This window comes from Megalops cyprinoides, chromosome 2, assembly GCF_013368585.1.
Source record: "Megalops cyprinoides isolate fMegCyp1 chromosome 2, fMegCyp1.pri, whole genome shotgun sequence".
NCBI classification, from domain to species: domain Eukaryota; kingdom Metazoa; phylum Chordata; class Actinopteri; order Elopiformes; family Megalopidae; genus Megalops; species Megalops cyprinoides.
In genome coordinates this window covers 24,892,468-24,916,813 of record NC_050584.1, presented here as the reverse complement: position 1 = coordinate 24,916,813, position 24,346 = coordinate 24,892,468, and the positions used below count along the sequence as shown (strand labels likewise).

The 24,346-nt window shown below is 37.4% G+C and overlaps 2 protein-coding genes across 2 annotated transcripts; both read right to left on the bottom strand.

Moving 5' to 3' along the window:
• Nucleotides 1–1,008: 1,008 nt before the first annotated feature.
• LOC118770613 (polymeric immunoglobulin receptor-like) lies at nucleotides 1,009–11,734 on the bottom strand. The gene is made up of 6 exons (XM_036518378.1): nucleotides 11,719–11,734; nucleotides 11,216–11,545; nucleotides 10,576–10,875; nucleotides 3,356–3,640; nucleotides 2,915–3,009; nucleotides 1,009–1,101 (listed from the first exon to the last, which is right to left on the bottom strand). Exons 1-6 carry the CDS (start codon nucleotides 11,732–11,734, stop codon nucleotides 1,009–1,011), a joined length of 1,119 nt encoding a protein of 372 aa, XP_036374271.1.
• Nucleotides 11,735–17,081: 5,347 nt separating this feature from the next.
• LOC118770601 (polymeric immunoglobulin receptor-like) lies at nucleotides 17,082–23,873 on the bottom strand. Its single transcript, XM_036518367.1, has 6 exons — nucleotides 23,819–23,873; nucleotides 20,772–21,101; nucleotides 20,158–20,460; nucleotides 19,709–19,794; nucleotides 17,337–17,396; nucleotides 17,082–17,123 (listed from the first exon to the last, which is right to left on the bottom strand). Exons 1-6 carry the CDS (start codon nucleotides 23,871–23,873, stop codon nucleotides 17,082–17,084), a joined length of 876 nt encoding a protein of 291 aa, XP_036374260.1.
• Between the last annotated feature and the right edge of the window lie 473 nt (nucleotides 23,874–24,346).

The following is a 24,346-nucleotide window of genomic DNA, read 5'->3' as shown; positions in this document are numbered from 1 at the left end:
CTTCATTGGTTTGTTGGGTCATTCATTGTGTTCTGAATATATATGGAATAAGACCAGTGGCGTTGTTAGGTCCGATCATTTGGGGCTATAGCCCTGAATATTTTAGGCCTAGCCCCGAATATTTTTACCTTGAAAAAGGAGGTGTTTATAGCAAAACAACAGACAGTGTGATAATATTTAGTTATTATAAAGGTAGATATAACCTCCCCAACCTACTTATGTCAATCTCCTTTCAAAAAAAAGACAAGCCCCAGGCAAACTTGACTTAGCCCCAGATCTTTTCAATAGCTAGAAAAGTCCCTGGATAACACTCTTATAGTAGTCTACATAAATATGTCATGTCTCCCAGTGCATCAGACATATTGATATTCATGAGGAAGTGGTACAATCACTTCACCTGCTGCAGGTGATTTATAATTAAGCCCAGTTATGTCAGCTTCACTCCACTACTTCATTCTGTACTGAATCACTCTGTACCATTTCAATGGCAGTGCACAGTACAGTGGTCATGGTACAGTGTGTGGTTTCATTTATAAGATACTGCATGGGTTTTCTACACATACATTTCTCTGTGTACATGCTGCTCATAGAAGCTCTCTTTGCTGGCCACATTTGCCACTCTGCATGAGGTGAACTTTCACAAAAGGTGATGGAAAAGAGAAGCTGTTCTGTGGTGCTTGTTTGGTCACTGAACGGATGAACATCAGTGTCACACTCTGGCCTCGTATTCACTAGCTGCTGCAGGCTTCGTGCTGGCTCATCTCAGTGATGTACGTACAAGGTTGGACTCAAACCTAGCACCAGAGTCTAAAGTATATTTGCAGTTTTGGTCTTCAATCCCAAGGACCAGCTGAGCACAGCTTGGTACAGAATTGGTATAAGTCCCTATGATCAATGAAACCCAGACTCTTTAGGTTTTGTCCTTCACATTTTTACACAAAACTCATAACTCTTTCACTGCTATCTTTGTGTAGAACGGTGCTGCTGTTGAGCACTAAATGAATTCCTTCAATCCTTACACCATTTGATGTTCCTTGTCTGCCCAGCAGGGGGCAGCAGCACAGAGTGACTGAAGAGGCCTTCCCCAATCAGGGCATTTTCCTGCAAGCAAAAAAGAGGCCCATATATTCACAGACATCAGGGATAACTGCCAAGGAGGATGAGCACACAGCAGGAGATATGAGGAGCTCCATTTCTCCATCGGGCCAAATTCCTAGAGGTTTTAGTGTTTTAATCTGCATATGAATACCGGGTGAATCAATTTCCTGAAGTAAAAACTTACTTAAAAACTAGAAGACCCTGTAGTCCTTGAAGAACGGATGTTCCTGTGTATGTCTAATTCATAGCTGTATCATAGCATCAAAGAGAACTGCATACCACTCTCAAAGCAGTGTCATACATTTTTGCCTGCAAAAGCAATTGTCAGCATTTGTACTTTCTTTCTGGATGAATTTGGTTATGAATCTTCCTATTTTTTTGTTACATATTCATAGATGCATGTTGTGTATTAGAAGTAATGAGTCCTCATGTGAGTGTCTGTTGATTAAGCATATAAATTAATTTACATGGAAAATGTGTAAAATGTATATAACCCTGGATTGGAATGTCTGCTTAGTATATAAATGATCTAATGTATGGCAGCATTACTATCAATTTTGTTTCCATTGAATACAATGAGCTGTTGATTAAATGCAATGGATTTTGAATTGTGAGGTTCCACAATAAAAAATGAACGCTTTCATAAAAGTGGAGCTGTCATGACTTGCACTGGTCCTCTTTAACAATGCGGTAGAGATTATGAGTGTGAGAACATTCATTATTATATCAAACTCAGTTGCACCTGAGATATTCAGGGCTGCTAATTAAATTCCCCTGAACTGTCAATTTAGGGTGATGATTGAATGATGGGATAATAATAAGGTGACATGTTCTTAGTGACCACAGTGCTGTATGATGAACATGCATAGTTTTTATCATGGCACACAGTCCACAATTTTTAAGGTGTATGCAAATTAAACCAAGTATGACATTCATATGCAAACCCTGTTGAAACCCTGTTGAAAATAAAAATGTAACACCTGAGTATGTGTCACATAAAACTCAAGAAATTCCCAATATAAAAAGCTTTTTGTACATACTGCAGTGTCATTAAATGACACTTGTAGTACATATCCTGAGATTATCTTCTACATGGACACACAGACACCTGCCTGTAGAGCACAGAACAAGTCAGAAAAGATGCTACAGTGGTCTTCATTGCATTATAGTGAAAACAAAACACACAGCTCATTCATTGACGTCAATAAGGAATATATAAAGTGTAATACATTTTATTGTTGTTTAATGCAATAAACATCCACATCTGGACACTGAATTGCTTTTACAGGGATTCAAACTAACGTCAAAAAAGTAGTGATCCCACAAGTAATCCATTTATACGGCTGGATATTTACTGAGGCAATTGTGGGTTAGATACCTTACCCAAGGGTATAGCAGCAGTGCCCTATTAGGGCATTGGACGGCAACCTTTCGGTCACAAATCGCACCAATGAAATAGAAAATAGTTAACAAACATAATATTGTCAATTACAAACACAAACTTTTTTGGAAGCCACACTTCACTTCAGTAAAAGTTTTATAATAATGTGAAAATATCTGCAAGTAACAGAAAACTCAATGGTCAACAGTAAAATTGACAAAGAGTATCACTATTATATAGATGGACTGCAGGAATTCTGCAATCCTTTAAAATCCATGAAGCAACAGCAAATAGCAAATACATGAACATTTTCAAGAGCTGGGCCCAAGTAGTTGTTTTGTTTTATTTTCACAGGTAAACATTTTGTGATTCTATTCCAGCTATTTATGTAGAATTTTTAACATAAAAATATGTATGCTCACAGACTGAATTTACCTTCTCTTCTCTTCTAAATTGTGTTCTACGGTAGGAGGTAAGTTGAGCGTTTTGGCTGCTTGTAGAGATGTGCTGGCTGCCATGGCCGTTGTCTGCTGGGAGGTTGAAGATTCGGTGATTATGAGGAGTCAGTGCAGAAAATACATGAATATTAAGGCCGCAGAGTCAAGAGTACTATTTCAGCTGAAATTAAAACCTAAATATTGACTGACCTGCTCATTAAAAGTGTTATTTTATTTTCTCTTTTCTAATACTATGAAAAGCTGTTGAAGTTAGTCCTGTATAATTGTCATTTTTTTGTAATTCTATTAGTGTTTTTTCTTTCTTAATTGACCATTTTTATTTAGTTGGCTTGATGATGAAATGATTGAAATTGAAGTGTTCAGTTGGAAAAGATGTAATAACATAATATTGGAATGCATTTTTAAAAGGGATTCTTACTTGTTGTGACTGCAGTGGCTGGCTGAGTGACCGTGATGTGAACAGGGATCTGTAGGTCTCCAGCAGCACACCAGTACCAGCCTGTGTCCTGCATCTTCAGTCCACTCACTGTCACAGTGAAGTCATCTGAGATCCTGACTTTCCCAGAATTCCCTGTTACACAGGAGCCCCGACTCCTGCACCACTTCTTCGTGTCACCACGGTTGCTATAGCGACACTGGACACTGACACTGCCCCCTTCCACACCGGTCACCTCCTGATAATCCATCCAAAGCCCTGAAGTACCTGAACAAGATTAAAGACACAAAAACAACACAATAAAATATTGCATATTTAAATATATAATTAAATGAGTAATGACAAAAATATTAAATATATCCCTATAATAATTGTTATACATCCCTTGTAGCATAAAACAAATTATTTTAACATAATTTGCAAACTAGAAATGTGTGCAAAATTAGGGAGCACTTTTAAGCTTGAATGTATTCTGGATGCACTGTCAAAATAGGCAAATAGTTCGTTTCATTATAATATTTTTGCCTATTTTAAATGCACAGACCTGCAGTTTTCAGGTGTTGTGGAAAATTAACACATAAAGTCAATGGGTAATACTACTCAAGTTTTAAATAAAAATACTTATTGAATATGTAATATTGATATTAGAATTATTGGGAATTAATGAGCAATGTTTAAAAGTTACTTCATGTATTAAAACATTTGGGAAGTAATTGATTCTCTCCAAATTTTACACTTTGGTGTAGTTTTGTAAATTGAAAACATGTTTTGGAAAATACAGACGGAAGAAAAGATGAAGTAGTAAACATATCACGAGGCAGTTCTCAGCAGAGTACAGTGCTCTTACTGGCTTGTACGCGTTGATCATGTATGTATCGGGGGGCTGATCCATTAAGCCCCTTAAAGGTTAGTAACAAGGTCTTGAACTTGATCTTGACCGGTATCCAGTGGAGGGACTCAAAGACAGGTGTCACATGGGCCTGCTTGGAGAGGTTTCGTGTGATTCAGGCTGCTGCGTTCTATATAAGCTGCAGCAGATATCATGTAAGAAACTTTTGAAAAATGTTTTTTCACAAAGGAATTTTTTAAGAGCTCACCAAACATCTGTGCACATGATAACGTTTTTTGTGTGTTGAAAATGTTATAATGATATACAAATTATATGATATTAAATGTTCAATTTTGTTTAAAACTTAGATCAAAATTTGCCTCCCTCTGAATTCTAAAGAAAATAAGTACTTTTGTGTCTTTGTGTTTATTTTCTTTCTTGAAAAAAAAAACGCAATTTGTATAATTCAGTCATCACCAAAATGTAAGATTGGTCAAAACTATGTTTATATTGGAAAAAAAAAGTTCAAAAAGGCAACACCTGCAATGTCTGAAACTGTCGAGTGGAGGGCAACAACACATCAAGGATGATATTAAAGAAACTGCAGGTGCCTTTTCTGTCCAGCAGAGGGAGGCAGTACAGCTGCGTGAGGAGGATGAGTACTCGAACAGTATTAGTGCGCTAATGGGTTCATCTACACAAGTCTGCAATAAGGTTCATGACTCTAGGTAAACACAAATTTATGTTCCTGCTCTTGTATATTCAACTCACGATGACCGAGTTTTAAGCAGATGACATAAATACTTTCCAGCAAGTACAAAAAAGCAGCTTCAGGAGAATATGAGGACATATTTTACATGTGTAGGATATGTTTGGCTCTGTGTGCTTCACATTAATGTTCTGTGTTATTCCTGCAGATATAATTGCTGTAATTGATTTACCACCTCATTATGAATAGTCTTGAAGGTACATGGTCTAAATCAGGACGTCCAATGTGAGTATAGTCATGCAGACAGCAGGGGAACCTCCTGTTACCAACTATAACTTCCTAGACAGGACAGAGGGAATGTAGGAACCAAATATTCAAATGATTTCTCACACTCACACTTTCTGCTACACAGCTAAAGAGGAACAGGTACATTGCATGATTTTCCCAGTAATAGTATGACAACTTTATGAAAACATTGTTTTTTTTTATTGTGGAACCTCTCAATTCAAAATCCATTGCATAAAATCAACAGACTATTGTATTCAATGGAAACAGAATTGACAGTTATACTACCAAACAACAGATCATTTATATACTAAGCAGACATTCCAATCCAGGGTTATTTACATTTTACACATTTTCCATGTAAATTCATTCATATACTTAACCAACCGACATTCAGTTGAGGACTCATTGCTTTGAATACACAACATGCATCTATGAATATGAAACAAATGTAGGAAGATTGATAGCCAAATACATCCAAAATGAAAGTACAAATGCAGACAATTGCTTATGCAGATAAAAAAAGGTATGACACTGTTTTGAGAGTGGTGATCAGGTCTCTGTGATGTTATGAGACAGCTATGAATTAGACAGACACAGGACGATCCATTCTCTATGGGCCACAGGGTCTTCTAGTTTTTGTTTTGCTTAAGATAGGAATAGTTTACATGAGGTGCTGTCTCGACAGGAAATCAATTCACCTTGTGTCCATATGCAGATTGAAAGGTAACACTAAAACCCCTCAGATGTGGGCCCCATTAAGGAATGGAACTCCTCACCTCTTGTGCTGTAAGCTCATCCTGCTTGGCAATTATTCCTGATGTTTATGAATGGTTTCTCTCATGTTTGCAGAACAACACTCCTATTGGGGATGTCCTCTTCAGTCAGTCTGCGCTGCAGCCCCTACTGGGTAGACAAGGAAAACCAAATGGTTAAAGAATTGAAGAAATTTGTTTAGTGCTCAGTGACAGCAACACAGAGCCTGCACCGTATTCAGAGCACAGTGAATAACAACAATCCAATACAATAAAAGAAAAAACACACTCACCTGTTTTTTACTTTCCGTGGGACAACTGTGCTATAGACTACCTCATTGTCCGGGTTTGCCATAGGCTGGTAAGAAGAAAAGAATGGGTCAGTTTAAAACAGGACATGAACGAAATGTAATACAAAGAAAAATTATAGAGATGTGAAGGAGCATGTTCACTGCGAGCTGTAGATTGAATGCAGTACATTGACAGTAGCAGGTGGCACAGCATGCACTATAAATAATTTCTGTGGGTGTTTGATCTGTGGGAGCACAGATGTGTTTGGGTAGCTTCCTGTCCTGAGTGTTGAGGAGGATAAAAGAATGACCTGAAAAGAAACAGAATTATGCTTTGTCTAAAGGACTTGCACCACGTGTGAGAGATTCCACGGTTGCAGTGAATGGACCAGCAAGCTGAAGATCACGTAATAATATTCTCGTTGCCCAAGATGCCGCTGTTAAAAGCGTCATTACTGATGTTACCTGCGTGCGAGGTATGTACTCTACATCACATTTCATTACAATAAATCATCTTACCTGTGGGTTGCACAGAACGATTGAGCTGTAGATGATCTCATCTGCAGCATCCTCAGAAGGCTGGGAAAGTTACAGTCACAATGCTTTAATGTCAACGACGAATTACGGATGCTTGACCTTATTGATCTACATGCAATACTGCATCCAATAGTGCTGAACAATTAATTGAAATTTTGGATATTTTTTTTTTTGGTTGTGAAATGACAATTATTTCAATGGTACTTTTTTGATTTGGACCCGATGTTCAGCTACTGGAACAGACTCTTGGAAAATATTTGTCATGGATTTTCAAGGATTGTAGAATTTCTGCAGTCCAGCTATATGATGGCTGCCACTCTGTATCTACAGTCACATGATGACACAGGAAGGAGACGAAGCGACCGGCTGCCATTCATTTTCAATGAGAGGTGGAGATTTACAGCGACAAGAGACAAACGGCCGTTGCAAAGCCAACTAGACGGGGCTAAAATATACTAGAGGTCTATTTTATGCAAACGCTGAGCGACACAGCAACTACCAATGGGAGTGAAGGCAGCATGACACACGTCGCTGAAACAAATGATGCAACATTTTGATTGGTTCTGTAACCTAGTAATCACAAGCTAGGAATAATGCCCATAAACAACAAGTGACAAGGACTCTTGTGTCGTCCGTGTGACTGTAGGGTGTGAGTAAAATTTTACTGTTGACCATTGAGCTTTGTGTTGCATGCAGATAATTTCACAGTATTATAAATATTTTATTGAAGTGCAGTGTGGCTTCGAAAAAACTTTGATTTCGTGATTGACAATATCATCTGTTTTTACCTATTTTGTTTTTTTAATTTAATCTTATTTCACCAATCTGCTCCCACAACCTAAATACGCAAAGACAGAGAGGGAGACCATGCAGAGGTCAGCGTTGAAGTAAACTAGCAAACCTACAATTCTAGATGCATTGTTTTTGAAGTCTCAGAGTTGTGGACATAATTATGCAGCAAAATTCGGATAAGTGGATCAGGTATTAGTGAAAATGATAACGTTGGCTAGCCAAGTGATGATCTAAACAACTGAAAGTTAACCTTGTGAATGTGGCAGTGATCATAATTAGCAATGTAGACTATGTGGTGATAACGGAAGATTGCTCAGTAAAAGTAGTCATAACGGTAATATTGAGATTGTTATTCTTAACATGATTATTTGGTATCATCATTAGGATAGTAATTTAACTAATAAATAATAAATAATCATGAATCTTAAATGTATACATGTGTTATTATATACATTGGTTATTGAATTGTTCTAAAATGCATGCATGAAGACACTGCTTTAAAATGAGACTTCACTGTAAGAGTAAACATTTCAATTTTTAAAATTATTTTTTCCTTCTTTTTCTATGCTGTATGTTGTGTACAGTTATTTAAAATATAGCATTTTATTTCATTGAGTTGTAGCAAATAGTGTTTGAGAATTGTTCAGGGGTTATTCTTTTATGTTCTTTTAATTCTACCTTAACAAATCTATGGTCGTAATTGAAACCGGGATTAATTTCAAAAATCAAATCGAAATCAAAAAGAATTTTAAAGGTAATAATCCCTCAGCACTAATATTTCAAAAAAAGGTAGAAACATTGAAAGATTTTCCTTTAATGGGAAAGATTATTTTCTGAAAAACAGACATGAACAAGACATGTAGGTGAGAGTTCTCTGATTCCTGAGAGAAAACTGTACTTACTGTTTGCCGCAGTTTCTTTCTGGTGTTCAGTGTACTGTACAGGACTTCAGGTTCCCGGGTTGTCTAGGAGATAGATTCACAAGGCATGAGGGGAAGCAAACACATAGGTATTTTAACACAGAAGCCAAGGTATAAGACAAGAACAAAGTCTATACATTTAATATAGGTTAATATTTATTTGTTTATTTTTCATAATGTTCTAGGATGAAAATATTTGTCATGGATTTTAAATTATTGTAAAATTTATGCAGTGCAATAGTGACACTCTCTCGTCAATGCAATCTTACTGTTGACCATTGAGTTTATTGTTATTTGCAGATGATTTCGCATTGTTACTTTTACTGAAGTGAAGTGTGGCTTCCAAAAAAGTTTGATTTTGTCATTGGCAATATTATGTTTGTAATCGATTTTCTATTTAATTGCTGTGAATTAAATTTTATTGACAATATATAATATATTGGGATTACATGGATTTTTATTTCATTTTTATGATTTATATTGTAATGTTACTAGTGTGATGTTATGTTCAGTTCAGAATTTGAGTACTTGGGTAAATAGTGAATATGATGTCTCATTCTATAATAGTTAAACATATGAAAGATTGGATGGATTTGAGATGCTATCCCTTCTGAAAGGTGTCACATTCTCACCAACACAGAGCAGTGTATACATTTACGTACTGTGAGGTCATTTTCCTCTGCTCCTCTTGGATCAGTCTGGATCTCCCCTATAAATAGAGGAATGATGGTAACACTTGCATTCACTTAGTTAATATCCTGCTGTATAAATGGATAAAATTGTAACATCTGTAAGTTGCTCTGGATAACAGTGTCTGCTAAATGACAGCTATATAATAAATAAAAAATTCTAATTTTCGTATATATAAAAGTTGATGAAGGCCAGGTTAATAAAAAGCACTCCCCAGATCATTGGTTGATCCAAGTTACTACAGTCTGTAAGGACAACCATATTTGCTGATCACATTTACAGTATCTGAATTCTTTAACATGAATAATAATTACTTAATTGAATACTCACTATGTTTGCTCCACCACTTCCAGGTAACCATCACAATAGCCACACCCAGCAGCAACATTCCAGAAGTAATCAGGAGGTATTTTGGCAGCCAGAAACTAAACAACAGACCAAATGATACTTTCAACTTAGCGAGCAGCTATGCTCTCATTGGACTGCATTTCAGCAAGGCCAAAACTACTAGACATACAGAGAATTATGAACCTGTGACATTGTGGTGGTCTGTTCTTTGCCATGCTGCTTGTGAAGAAAAAAAAACTCTTGCACAGTCTTTTCCAGATAAAAGATTTTTATCAAAGAGTAGAGAGTAATCTTCTATCTTCTGCTATTATTAATTAGTGCATTCTGTCTTGTTTCTGAGCCAGGATATGTGTACGGGTGAAGTGGTAGAGTGTCATTACACATCGCACAGTTGTGGTTAAGAGCTATGAGGTCTCTGGCGCACCAGAGAAAAAAGCCCAGGGACCTTTTAAAAAATGCACAAAACTATAGTCAATGGCTGCAGCCACTTGTTACTTCAGGAAAACAGTTACAAATAGAGGTCACAAGACATTTGCAAATGGACAAATATGCTCACAGATTGAACTTACCTTCTCTTCTCTTCTAAATTGTGTTCTACAGTAGGACTCATGTGTGTGTCATTATGCATTGTGGCTGCTGGTAGAGATGTACTGACTGTTGTGGCTGTCCTCTGCCGTGAGGTTGAAGATTCAGTCACTGTGAGGAGTCAGTGCAAAAAATACATGGGTATTAAATCTGCACTACTTGTACAAAAGTCAAGAGTCACATTTTGGCTACAATGAAAATCTAAATATTGACTGACCTACTAATAAAAATGTCTTATATACTATACTATTTCATTTTATTTTTAAAATTTTATAAAGCTAATGGTTTTAAGCCTGTATGGTTGACAGTTTTATATTATTTTTTATTTTTATATTTTTTAATTAACCATTTTTAGTTGCCTTGAAATGATTGGAATGAAGTAATGAGTTGAAAAAGATGTAATATGATAACATAATTATGGAATGCATTTTTAAAAGGGATTTTGAGATGTTAATTCCTTACTTGTTGTGACTGCAGTGGCTGGCTGAGTGACAGTGATGTGAACAGGGATCTGTAGGTCTCCAGCAGCACACCAGTACCAGCCTGTGTCCTTCCTCTCCAGCCTCCTCACTGTCACAGTGAAGACGTTATTCAATCTGTCATCTGAGATCCTGACATTCCCAGAATTCCCTGCTACACAGGAGCCCCAACTCCTGCACCACTTCTTCGTGTCACCACGGTTGCTATAGCGACACTGGACCCTGACACTGCCCCCTTCCACACCTGTCACCTCCTGCTGATCCACCCAAAGCCCTGGAGTACCTGAACACACGCATGAAAAATATGGAAAAAAAGTACATTTACATTCATTCATTTCCAAAGCGACTTACAAGTGAGGCAGAGTACACCACAAGTATGAATCTCCCATCAAACGAAAATAACCAGAATGTTTTAGACCAAAAACAAACTTTTAAGCTCTTTCCATGGACAAATAGTGGGAAAGAGCATGAAAAATCTACAATGTAGTTTTATTATTGTTCAGTAAAAAGCGTTTTTGTTAAAATCATTAAAACACATTACTATGTAGTTAAATTTTTATATGCACTGTTAGAGACTGGGACACAGGTCTTGCTGAGTGTAGTGAATGCTGCAGACATCTTACCAGCTGTGACTGTTAGGTGAAGACATGCAAAATCATCTAGAGTTTCCGTTCCACCAATCTCTATAGCACACCAGTAATATTCAGAATCCCCCTCCTGCAGACTCTTCATGGACACAGTGAAGACCTGGTGGGCGGGGTCATCAGTGATTGACACTTTACCATTATTCTTTGGAGAGTCAGTGCTTACTACAACAGAACAACTAGGCCAGGAATATCCTAGACACCAGTATTTCACACTGTTTTCATATTTGAGATCATAGTGACATGGGATGGTGACAGATCTTCCTCTCTGTACAGTTACCCTGCTCACTGTGGACACACTGTCAGCACCTGCAGAGACAACATGCATGACGCTTTTAAAATCAGTCTACTGTCATATAGGAGTACAATACAAATTATACACACACATATACATACATACATAAAACTGAGATAAGGACAAAAATGAACCAACTATGTCTCTAATCACACTAATTATGCAAATATGAAACTACAGAACTCACGGTACTGCTTCGTCATTGCACTGGCTTAACATGTGTCAGACTTACTGTAGTATACAGTATTTCTCACACAGACACTGCACATTATCGGCGCAATTATTAGGCGGAGACTGCATAACCGATGTTAAATAAACAAGGACAATGCAAACAATGCAAGGACTACGTAGTATTAGGGACCCTGCTCTTCGTGGTTTACGTGTCCGCCCTCCATGTGCAGGATTTACTCTAGCCTATGTTCCAGAGACATTTATTTACGTTTATTTTACATGGTTTTACAGATGTAAATCAGTTAGATTTAGAGAAGAGCTCTAAAGGGTCATTTTATCATCAGAAACGTCCTTACCCAAGACATAAATAACGTGCATACACGGGGATACGTTCCAAGACTTAAGAAAACTAACTGGTAAGTACTTATGAAATTAGTTAATGTTCCCTAACAGATTAATTCAGGTGCATGAACACTCACATTTCACTGGAGCTTGAAGTGTAGGCTAATCATCGCTGCTATCAAACAGTTTATGCCACTAATTGTTGACTTAAAAAGTTTTTCAATGTTCGCTGTGCTAAATCGAGCGAACACACGTCTTTATTTTCTTTCCGACGTGCACTTTCGTATCTATAAAAATTGTTCTACATTGCATATCTTGCCCCAAGATGGTAATTCGTACTGTATGATACATTACTGTTCATGAGAAATGAAGAGACAAGACATAGAACGGTTATTAAACAAGGTAAACTCGCTACGGTTTTTGATAACGTCAACATACAACATTAATTTAAAATGCAATTACTATTTATAATTTGTTCCTGAAATTTATGGTAGTGTGTTAAAATAAATACCTAAGCGTTAGTCATTATAAATGTTAATTTATGATGTTATATAGGAACCTTCTTTCTCAGAGGTTTTTTTAAGGTATACCGCTGTTGCATTATTCACACATTACCTCCTTGCCATACTGCACTGCAACAATTTGTTTGTATGTGGAACAAATGGCCCTTTTCGCACAAGACTCTTATTGGTACAGTACAGTATTTGTAGATTTACCATTTGCAGGACCATATGGATGTATGCCCTGTTAATGCTGAGTGTCTACTCTGCATGCTACAGAATAGATGTGGATTTAAAAATACAGGGTATATTAAACTATTATAAAACAGTGTAAATTGTTAAAGACATTTTAACCCAACCAAACTCACTGCTTCTGCTAAATACTAAAGAGCTGTGGATTACCTGGGAGTCTAGTGAAGAGGAGGATGAGGAAGAGTAGCAAAGATGGAGCCATGTATGCATTTGTGTGTCTGAGACCCTTGTTCCTAGGAGAATGGCTGTCACTTCCTGTAAAACACTAATGTACTGATCTGCAGAACAACGATGCCACAGGAAACTGCCCCTCTCAAGAACAAGAGCTGTGAACAGACTGGTTAGCAGACTTAACTTAGTTCAGCGCAATTCATTAATGTTCAAATACACATTAGAACACTGATTCTCAATCCTGCTCCTGGGGGCCCCCTGCTCTGCACCTTTTCCATCTTTCCCTGCTCTACCTACCTGACTGAACTCAGTGGCACGTTTGATTAGTTGAGCACACCTGATTTAATCAAGAGCATGTTAATCACACAATCAGGTGTGTTTGGAGCAAGGGTAGATAGGAGATATGCAGGACAGAGGGGGCTTCAGGAGTAGGATTGAGAAACACTGCATTAGAATGATGACTTTTCCTTAAATACTTGTGTTGAAAGAACTTTGTGTGACTCTTTCTTGCATTTTTGTGTAGATTTGGGAATATTAATCAAGTTTTCTTAAAATAATTATTGAATCCATAATATTGATATTAAAATTTTGGGATGTAATGTGACTTATTGCAATGTTTAAAAGTTATTTCATGTATTATATCATTTAGGAAGTAACTGACTGTCTCCCACATTTTACACTTGTGTGTGTATTTCTGCACAATAAAAACATTTTGAAAAATACATAGAGAAGTAAAGATAAAGTGGTAAATCCACGAGGAATCAGTTCTCAATGAGTGCAGTGAATGCTGCAGACATCTTACCAGCAGTGATAGGTATGGATATCATCTAGAGTAGATCATCCGTGACTGATATTTTCTGTTGCGTGTCCCCAACTAGTATTTCATATTTTTTCATATCTGTGTTCATAGAGACATGGGACAGTGATTGTGTTAGGGAGGTTACGTATGCTTGTGATTTTTAACTAGCAGGGACTTTTTGTGTACACCTACATACAAACATGCTTATTTAGCTGAAGGGGTTAGATGCAATATTGTAGGGCAAGTTAGTTTCCTGTGAGTGGAGAGTGGAACGTCAAAGACAGTTTCCAGTCTTTATTTCATTAGTACAATGGTTTTAGGTGCAGCTTCTAGCGACCGTGGGTGAGATGGGCTAGCAGGAGGTGAAGATTTTGATATGTGCAATGTGGTATGTGTGGCTATGCAGAGCATTGCACACCTTATGCAAAACAAAGGTCAAAACAGAAAGGGGGCTGCAGCAAGCTAACCCAGCAAAGAGTGTAATTTGCAAGAGATGCTTTGACCCATCTTTTGAGAATGATTTTGCAGCAGCACAAACATCATTGGTGGTGAAACCTAAGCTATAAATAGACTTATCACCAGGCAGAAAAAAATGTTTCTGGTTTCTAAGCACAAGACAATTAATGTGAACAGGTTATAATGATAATTAATAATAAAGAATTCTTAAGATTCATGGACATTTGGTTGATAAAGTGAACTATAAGCCTATGTGATGAGGACTAATATGTTGCAATTTTTATTTCTATGAAATGAAATCACACAATCCTACATCCTACATAAAGTTTTTTTTCCCCATTTAAGGCCAAAATATTTATTTGTTCATTTATTTTGGAAGGGGACCCATGACCTAATGGGTGTTTCATAATAAGCTTTTAGTTCCCCCCATGCTTATTTATACCCCTGACTTATTAGGAGCTGAAAACATTGTATAACAGGAAAAAAAATCAGTGGATGGTTCTTCAGATTAATATTATTTGCATGATTTTAGAACAAAAAGAATTTGAAATTAAAATACAATTTACATTTTTAAGCAGAACAAAATCAGGATACATTTTATACATACAAATGCACGTATGCATACAAATATTTACATGTACATTTTCAACATAAAAATGTACAGTTACTCGCATGTGCAAAAACTGTAGGTTTGCCCATAGAAAGTATTTATATCAAAACAATAACCAGCATTGGGCAGCATTTCAGTCTTACCTTATAATGTATGAAGGTTTCAGCAGTATTTGACTCTTTTGACTATTCTGTTGCAATTTTTATTGCAATATTTGACAAGACATATTTGATAGGTTGCCATTTTATCTCCATGAAATGAAATCCCCCAACCCTACATAAAACTAGGACATTTTTTTAAATTTTTTGCATTTAGGGCTGGTTTATTTATTTATGGAGGGGGACCCATAACATAAGTGGGTGGGGTGTAGAGAGTGAGTGAGGAAAAAGAGGAGGAGGCGTGAGATGAGGGCTGCGGTGACTGGAGAGAGTTTCAAATGTCCAGACCCTTCTGTTACCAACTAGAACCTCCTACACAGAAGACAGAGGGAATACAGGAGCCAAATATTCAAATATTTTGTCACACTTACACTTTCTGCTGCACTGTTAAAGAAGAACAGGTACATTGCATGTCAGGTTTTCTCAGTGAGGGTATGATAATGTCAACTTTATGAAAGCATCCAGTTTTTGTTTTTTGTTTTTATTGTGGAAACTCGCAATTCAAAATCCATTACAAAGAATCAACAGACTATTGTATTTCATGGACATGGAATTGACAGTAACACTACCATTCATTAGATCATTTATATACTAAACAGACATTCCAATTCAGGGTTATTTAAATTTTTACACATTTTCCATGTAAATACACTTATATACTTAATCAAGGGACATTCAGTTGAGGACTCATTACTTCTGATACACAACATGCATCTGTGAATATAAAACAAAAGTAGGAAGACTGATAGCCAAATGCATCCAAAAATATATAAATGCAGATGCAGACAATATGACACTGCTTTGAGAGTGGTAAGCAGTTCTCTTTGATGTTATGACACAGCTATGAATTAGACAGACACAGGAACACCCATTCTCCGTGGGCCACAGGGTTTTCTAGTTTTTGTTTTGCTTCAGATATGAATAGTTTAAATGAAGCCACTATCTAGAAAAGAAATTGATTCACCCGGTATTCATGTGCAGATTGAAACACTAAAACCTCTAGGACTTTGGCCTCATGGAGAAATGGAGCTCCTCATATCTCCTGCTTTGTGCTCATCCTCCTTGGCAGTTATCCCTGATGTCTATGAATATATGGGCCTCTTTTTTGCTTGCAGGAAGATGCCCTGATTGGGGAAGGCCTCATCAGTCACTCTGTGCTGCTGCCCCCTGCTGGGCAGACAAGGAACATCAAATGGTTAAAGAATTGAAAGGAATTCATTTGGTGCTCAATGGCAGCATTTTTCTATGCGATGAAGCACCAGAGATAGCAGTGAAAGAGTAATGATGATTTTTGAGTAAAAATGGGATGGAAAAACCTAAAGACTCTGCTTCCAATAAAATGTGTTTAATTCAGGTTTCATTGATCACAGGAACTTAAACCAAGTTCATACCAAACTGGTGCTGAGGACTGAAGACCAAAACTGCTCTACACATGCTTTAAATTTTGGCGCTGGGTTTGAGTCAGACCTTGCACTTACTCATCACTGAGATGAGCCAGCACAAAGCCTGCAGCAGGTAGCAAATAAAAAAAAAAACTCATCTTACAATGGAAACCACACACCGCTGACATGACCACTGTCCTGTGCACTGCCATTGAAATGGTACACAGAGATTCGGTGCAGAATGAAGCAGTAAAGTGAAGCTGAGAGAAGCTATTGCACTTGTTTAACTGGCTTAATCACCTGCAGTAGGTAAAGTGATTGTATCAATACCTCATGAATATCAGTATGCCCTATGCTCTGTGAGCTCTTGCATATAAATGAAGACTACTATAAGAGTCTTTTTCCATATGTATATTCAGAAAAAAATGAATGACCCAACAAACCAATGAAGTCAGTAAGAAAATGAAGAAACTCACCGATTTCTTTGGTAGGAAAACTGAGCTGTAAACCACGTCATTGGTGGGATCTGCCCTGGGCTGGTAAGCAGAAATGGCAGTCAGTGTAAAACAGAGCATGAACAGGACATCAATCATGAAAGAACATTCTAGAAATTCCAGGAGCATTTTGCTGTTAAACCTCTGTGTGTCGTCACAGTAGTTTGATCATAACAGATGGCACGTCATGCTTTATGAATAACTCCTCTGGCTGCTTACTCTGTGGGAGCGCAGAGGTGTTTGGGTAGCTCCCTGTGCTGAGTGTGAAACAGGATTAAACAGTGAACTGAGCAAGAGTAGCCTGATGTTTTGTAAAGAGGACTTACACCATGTTTCATATGGAACTCAAAACTGATGGTAATCTGGGCATATTCTCCTTGCACAACATGTTGCACTTCATACTTTGCCTGCTGCTGTTGCTTAAATACCTGCGTGCATGCATAACATTAGATTACAACCAGTCAGCTTACCTGTGGATTGAGCAGAACAACTGAGCTGTAGGTGACCTCACCTGCAGGGTCCTTAGAGGGCTGGGAAAATGAGCATCACAACACGTTACTGTCAACAGCTAACATCAAATGCTTTAACTGAGCACACATGTTACTGAAGATGGCTAACTGCTAATGCTTTAACACACTTTACTGAAAATGTTTAAGTATTAATACTTTATCTGACCACACCCTTTGACTCAGGTAGACTTACTTTGTGCAGTGGTCTAGTCCTGGTAAACACTGTGCTGTAGGTCACCTCTTTTTCAGAGTCTGTAGTCTACCAGGGGAGAGATGCAATATCAGTTATGGCTTAAAGTGTTTTAAAGCTTTTGAAACCATGAAACTTTGTTTGGTGTGCTTTGAAAAAAAAAACTTTCACATGACATTTTAAAACAGTGTGGGTGTGGGGAAAATTCAGTCACAGTCAGCGAGAAAAGTAACGTAGTCACAAGGCAATACATATAGGTGTGCTAAACCATTTTTGTGGTCAACTGAGTGACTGCTAGAAAATTGAATTCACTGTATCTCAGCATGCTCCTGCATGCATGTGTGTAAATTATTGGCTGAAAATTAAACTAAAGTTCAGAGCTAATGTTTTAAAAAATTATTTTCATTGATCACCAAAACTTGCACTGTGACAAATACACACAAGCAAAAAGTATTGGCGAGGAATCTGAAATTGAGAGAAAACTGTATTTACTGTTTGCTGGGCTTCCTTTCTGGTGTTCACAGTGCTGTATGTGCCTTCAGCATCCAGGGTTGCCTAGAAGACAGATCCACAAAGTGTTCAGGCAGCAAACACAGTCAGACAGAAGGAAAACCATTCTGGCCTCAATTGCCACATGGCCAGTCCCTTGGATCCCACTCATACTACATTCAAATTTTGCACATTTTTTCATTCACGTTTTTAAGCATGAGTATTATTTCTTGCTGCAATAGTCAAATTTCAGTAGAATATTATGAAGAAGAAATTGATATCAGAGGCATATTGTATTTTTGGTTTGTTTGTCCCTCTGGCTTGATTTTACTGTTAAGTCCTGTTCACAGTTTGCATTCTGTATTCTATAATATTTGAACAGTCAAAGGATTAGTCAGGGCTGGACTTGTTAAAGATACTGACCCTCCTGAGATGCTCCTCAATCTGACCATCATAGAACAGTGTAAAATTGTACATACTGTGAGGTTTGCCCTCCCGTCCTCTGCTCCTCTTCTCTTGTTCTCTGTAAGCAGCGAAGTGATGAAACGGACACAGGTGTGATTCCTCATGCAAGAGTCTACTTTCACTGCCAATATTTATGAATCCATTGAAATGTAATTTAAGAATTTAAAATTTTGACATTTTGATTTGGTCATGCTGTATGAATAAAAACCAATGTCAAATCATCATATGTAAAGGTTATATCAAGAGATCAGTTTACTGGACATATCTCAGTAGCTACATTTTAGAGCAATTTTCGACAGCTGATCTCACTATGCAAATTGATTAAAAATCAAAATACCAGATCATTGATAGATCCAAGTTGTTTCTGTCAGTAAGGACATATTGGCAGATCACATTGAAAGTATCATAATTATGACTGGATGCCAAATATGTTTTCCATTGATACTCACTCTGATTGCTCCATACCTTCCAGGTAACCAAGACGATAACCACCACCAGTAGCAACATTCCAAGAACAATCAGGAGGTTTCGAGTGACTGAGATGCTAGACAACAAGTGAATAACACTTTGACCCTAGCAGGCTCCTTTCTTTTCATAGCATTGCATCGTGTCAAAACAAAACTATTAGAGATACTATCAGAGAATTCTGGGAAGCAAAACTGTGACATTATCATATGCATGTCTTTGTATGCCTCCTTCCTGAAAAATAAAAATTTTGCCCAGGATTTGCCAAGTAAAATTCAGTATTTCACCATTTGTCTTATTTCTATGATTTTATTTTTGGATGTGTGTACATGTTTACTGGCATGATACCATTAGAAATGAGAAGTCTGTGGTCAGACACAAGCATGTGTCAGACACGAGAATCAGAAGAAATATGGTATGAGGAACCTTTTAAAATACTTATGAAAGTATCTGAAAAACCTGTTTTGAAATTTACCTGAATTTGAAAATTACAAGTTTGAAACAACAAAATGGAAGAGAGGAAAAACTGCACATATGTGAGCATCTTCCCAAGCTAACCAAAGTAGCTTTTTCATTTCTTACAAGACAAATTTTATAGCTATATCCCAGTTATTTAGAATTTTGAAATATTGACCAAAAAAAAGACTTATCATGATACATAGGTTTTAACGTCTCCTTTCTTCTAAACTTCTGATTTGATTGTAAAATACAGGTGAGTATTTACCTCTTTTCTACAGTAGGACTCGTTTGTGTGACAGTGATGGTTGTGGCTGCTGATGTAGATGTACTGGCTGTCATGGTCGTTGTCTGCTGTGAGGTTGAAGATTCAGTTGCTGTGAGGAGTCAGTGCAGAAAATACTGATATTAAGGCTGCGGTGTCTGCATGCAGACTAACATTTTGGTTGAAATTAATAGCTAAATATTGACTGACTTACTAATACAAATGTCTTCAGTTGTGTTTTCTCTTTTTATTACACTAAGATGTGATGATGTTAGCGCTGTATTCTTGATGTTTTCTGTAATTCTATTACCATGTTTTATTTTTAACTTACTTCACATCCATTTAGTTGGGTTTAAATGATTAGTTGGATAATAATAATAGAAGTAGTAGTAATAGTAGTAGTAGTCATAATAATTATAATAATGTAGGGTTTTTAGCTTATAATGTCTTACTTGTGGTGACTGTAGTGGTTGGCTGAGTGACCGTGATGTGAACAGGGATCTGTAGGTCTCCAGCAGCACACCAGTACCAGCCTGTGTCCTTCCTCTCCAGCCTCCTCACTGTCACAGTGAAGACTTTATTCAATCTGTCATCTGAGATCTTGACATTCCCAGAATTCCCTGCTACACAGGAGCCCCGACTCCTGCACCACTTTTTCTTCGTGTCACCACGGTTGCTATAGCGACACTGGACCCTGACACTGCCCCCTTCCACACCTGTCACCTCCTGCTGATCCACCCAAAGCCCTGGAGTACCTGAACACACGCATGAAAAATATGAAAAATAGAGAAAATGTATTTTGTAAGACAAGTACATTTACCTTCATTCATTTCCAAAGCGACTTTCAGACCAAAAACAAATTTTTAAGCTCTTTGCATGGACACACAATGAGAAAGAGCATGAAGAATCTTGAAGACTGTCAATGTAGTTTTATTATTGTACTGTAAAAAGTGTACTGTAAAAAAAATAATTAAAATATATTACTATGTAGTTAAATTTTTATATGCACTTTTAGAGACTGGGACACAGGTCTTGCTGAGAGTAGTGAATGCTGCAGACGTCTTACCAGCTGTGACTGTTAGGTGAAGACATGCAAAATCATCTAGAGTTTCCGTTCCACCAATCTCTACAGCACACCAGTAATATCCAGAATCCCGCTTCTGCAGATTCTTCATGGACACAGTGAAGACCTGGTGGGCGGGGTCATCAGTGATCGGCACTTTACCATTATTCTTTGGAGAGTCAGTGCGTACTACAACAAAACAACTAGGCCAGAAATATCCTTGACACCAGTATTTCACATTGTTTTTATATTTGCGATCATAGTGACACGGGATGGTGACAGATCCTCCTCTCTGTACAGTTACCCTGCTCACTGTGGACACACTGTCAGCACCTGCAGAGACAACATGCATGACATCAGTACATATCAGTTTGCTGTCACATACAAACACAATAAAAAATATCAATCACCAAATCAATCTACATTCTTCCAGCTCACATTAAAGTCTTGATAGGAATGAGGATGTATTATGTTTGTGTCATTAGTGCATAGTTACCGTTAGACTGTACTGAAGGGAACATTATCACCTGAATAAACACAAACACAACAGCACATTATAATAACTGTATTATTATAGCAGTGGAAAAGCCCCTGGGTGATTCTATGAAAAATCAAAACTTAAGGCACATGGTTGATTAGCTAGACTGCTTTAAATTTAAATATTTATAAGTACGCTTTGGAACTGGTCTTCAGCTTGTGCTTGATTGTTCCAACTGATGAGTTGAACACCTCCAGGTGCCATTTAAATGTAAATTTGTTAAAAAGAACAGGTTTTTAATGTCATAATTAGGTTTTAATTTACCATCTACCTCTTCTGTGCCACTGCTTACAACAACTGACAACATACATTTAAATGAATTTGTCATCATGGAGTTTCTGACGTTATATTGTAAATCTTTAGGTAGATTTAAGCAGTTTAAGCAGCATCTCTGTTCTTTTTATGGTACTATAAGTGTGAAGCTGTTCTTGTGGGGACTTTCACAATCATAACATCAGGCCAGCATGATCACTTACAGACTCACTTTCACTGCAGAATACAGATCTTTGGTAATGCTGCACTCTGCTCATTATAAATACCTTCAGGAACTACTAAACTTAAAACTATGCTTCTTCCTGGCACTTCTTTTAAATGTTTCCCACTTTCAGTATATTTCATATACTGCAGCTGCACATGGCCTCTATGGTTCTGATGTTCATAGTGTATTACATGGACAACAATGCATGTATTACTAGTATATACTACATACTAGATTTGGTTTAATAAAAGTAGTTTAAATAAACTGCATACACTGTTGAACACATTGTCATTCAATGAAACACTCACAGCTTCTACCTGAGTTTATCATGAGCCTCATTGGTTTGTCCTTTAGTGTAAACACACTACTTATCTGCAAAATATGATTCAACACAATAGCATGTTATAATAATTGTTTTATACTAGAGGTGGAAAAGCACCTGGGTGTTGCTGTGAGAAAAACAGTAAAATCTCAGGGGAAGTGTTTGGTTTCATGACTGGTTTAAATTTAAACATTTATGAAAAAGTTTTTTTGTTTTCTCATTGGCTTCTGCTTTCTTTGTGCCACTGATCCGTTTTACATTTTGAGGTGGCATTCAAGTGTAGAAAAAGAACACTTTTTAATTATAATTACGTTTTCATTTATTTTCTGCCTTTTCTTTGCCTAATTTACTGCTTATAAAATCCGACAAATTAAACTGAAAATATGAATTTGATTTCATCATCATGCAGTGTTGTAGATACACTATATGGACAAAGGTATTTGGCCACACCTGTGTTTCAGGGTTTGGGCTAGGCCCCTTATCTCCAGTGAAGGGCAATCTTAATGCTTCAGCATACCAAGACATGTTGGACAATGATATGCTTCCAACTTTGTGGCAACAGTTTGGGGAAGGCCCTTTTCTATTCCAATGTGACTGTGCCCCAGTGCACAAAGCAAGGACTATAAAGACATGGTTTGATGAGTTCGGTGTGGAAGAACTTGACTGGCCCGCACAGAGCCCTGACCTCAACCCCATCGAGCACTTTTGGGATGAACTGGAACGGAGATTGCGAGCCAGGCCTTCTCGTCCAACATCAGTGCCTGACCTCATAAATGCTCTACAGAATGAATGGGCACAAATTCCCACAGAAACACTCCAAAATCTTGTGGAAAGCCTTCCAAGAAGAGTGGAAGCTGTTATAGCTGCAAAAGGGGGACCAACTCCATATTAAAGTATATGTATTTGAATACAATGTCATTACAATGTAATGGGCAGGCATCCAAATACTTTTGTCCATATAGTGTAACTACATCCCTAACAGTAGTCTTCTTTTAATGTTAGACTGTAAATCTTTAAGCAAATTTAAGCAGCTTCAGATGATCTGTGTTTTTCATTTCCAAGGTTAACTAATCTCTGGAATTCACAAGCAAAGGATCACTAACTGGCTGAATGTCACTGCAGGATACAAACCTTTTGTAATGTTATACTCTACTTATCATGAAAAGCTTGTGCAACTACTGGAGTTACAATTATGCATCTTCTTGACACTTGTTTTAAATGTATCCCACTTTGATTAATGTATTTCTCATCCTGCCGCTATACATGGCCTTTATGGTTCTGATACTCACAGTGTGTAACTACATGCATGTAGTACCAGTACACACTAGATGTGATTTTGTAAAAGTAGTATAAATAAGATAAAACAGTGTAAACTACTGAACACATTGTCATGCAATCAAACTCTCTCAAAATAGCTTCTGCAAGAGTTTATTTGCAGCTTAGATGCTATATTCATTTGAACTTAACAAGTACATTCTTGTGAAGAAGCAAATATGACGAAACAACTGAAATGAGTTATGAGGATGTGCCTGGAGCCTGATTCTGATGGGATGTGAATCAATAGAAGCAAATGTTTTGTTCAGCAACATCAGCAAGATATTCATCTTTTATTCAGGCACACTTCAAAATTTCAGCAACACCTATCTAATTAAATTTAAGGCAATCACCAACTGACATCAGTACAATACACAGGCTTGATGAATGAATCCTACCTGGGAGTCCAGTGAGGAAGAGGAGGATGAGGAAGAGTGGTAGAAATGGAGTCATGTGTACATGCATGTGTCAGAGACCTCTGCTCCTTGGAGAATGACTGTCACTTCCTGCTTCTCAGTGACACCACCTTCTCTGTGTCCTCTTCCTCTCTGGTCCCCTCTAATCTCCTTCACCATCTTTTCCTGCTTCTCTTTTCTCCACAAGAGCTCCTACTCCTGCACCACTTCTTCACACTACCATCGTTGCTATAGTGACACTGGCCACTGACACTACTACCCTACTATTGTCAGATAATAAATATTGTGAGGCAAGTATGAATCTGCCATTAAATGAAAAGAACCAGAATATTTCAGAACAAAAAAACTTTTATGTTCTCTGTATGGACACACATTGGGAAGGTGTAGAAAAAATATTTAACTGTCATTGTGGTCTTATTATTGTATTGTCAAAAAGAGCAAAGTGTTTTCATATTATTAAACTACATTACTATGTAGTAATACATTTTTATATGCATTTTTCGAGACTGG

Bases quoted from the DNA above. Each gene is read 5' to 3' on its own strand.
- LOC118770613 (XM_036518378.1), bottom strand. The intron at 10,876-11,215 runs GTAAGATGTCTG...GCGTGTGTTCAG, and splicing joins TCACCTAACAGTCACAGCTG to GTACTCCAGGGCTTTGGGTG. The intron at 3,641-10,575 runs GTAAGGAATTAA...AATCTTGTTCAG, and splicing joins AGCCACTGCAGTCACAACAA to GTACTTCAGGGCTTTGGATG.
- LOC118770601 (XM_036518367.1), bottom strand. From the start codon at position 23,873: ATGACTCCATTTCTACCACTCTTCCTCATCCTCCTCTTCCTCACTGGA. The intron at 19,795-20,157 runs GTAAGACATTAT...TCAACCTCACAG, and splicing joins AACCACTACAGTCACCACAA to CAGACAACGACCATGACAGC. The intron at 17,397-19,708 runs GTAAATACTCAC...TCATTTTCCCAG, and splicing joins AGTCCTACTGTAGAAAAGAG to CCCTCTAAGGACCCTGCAGG.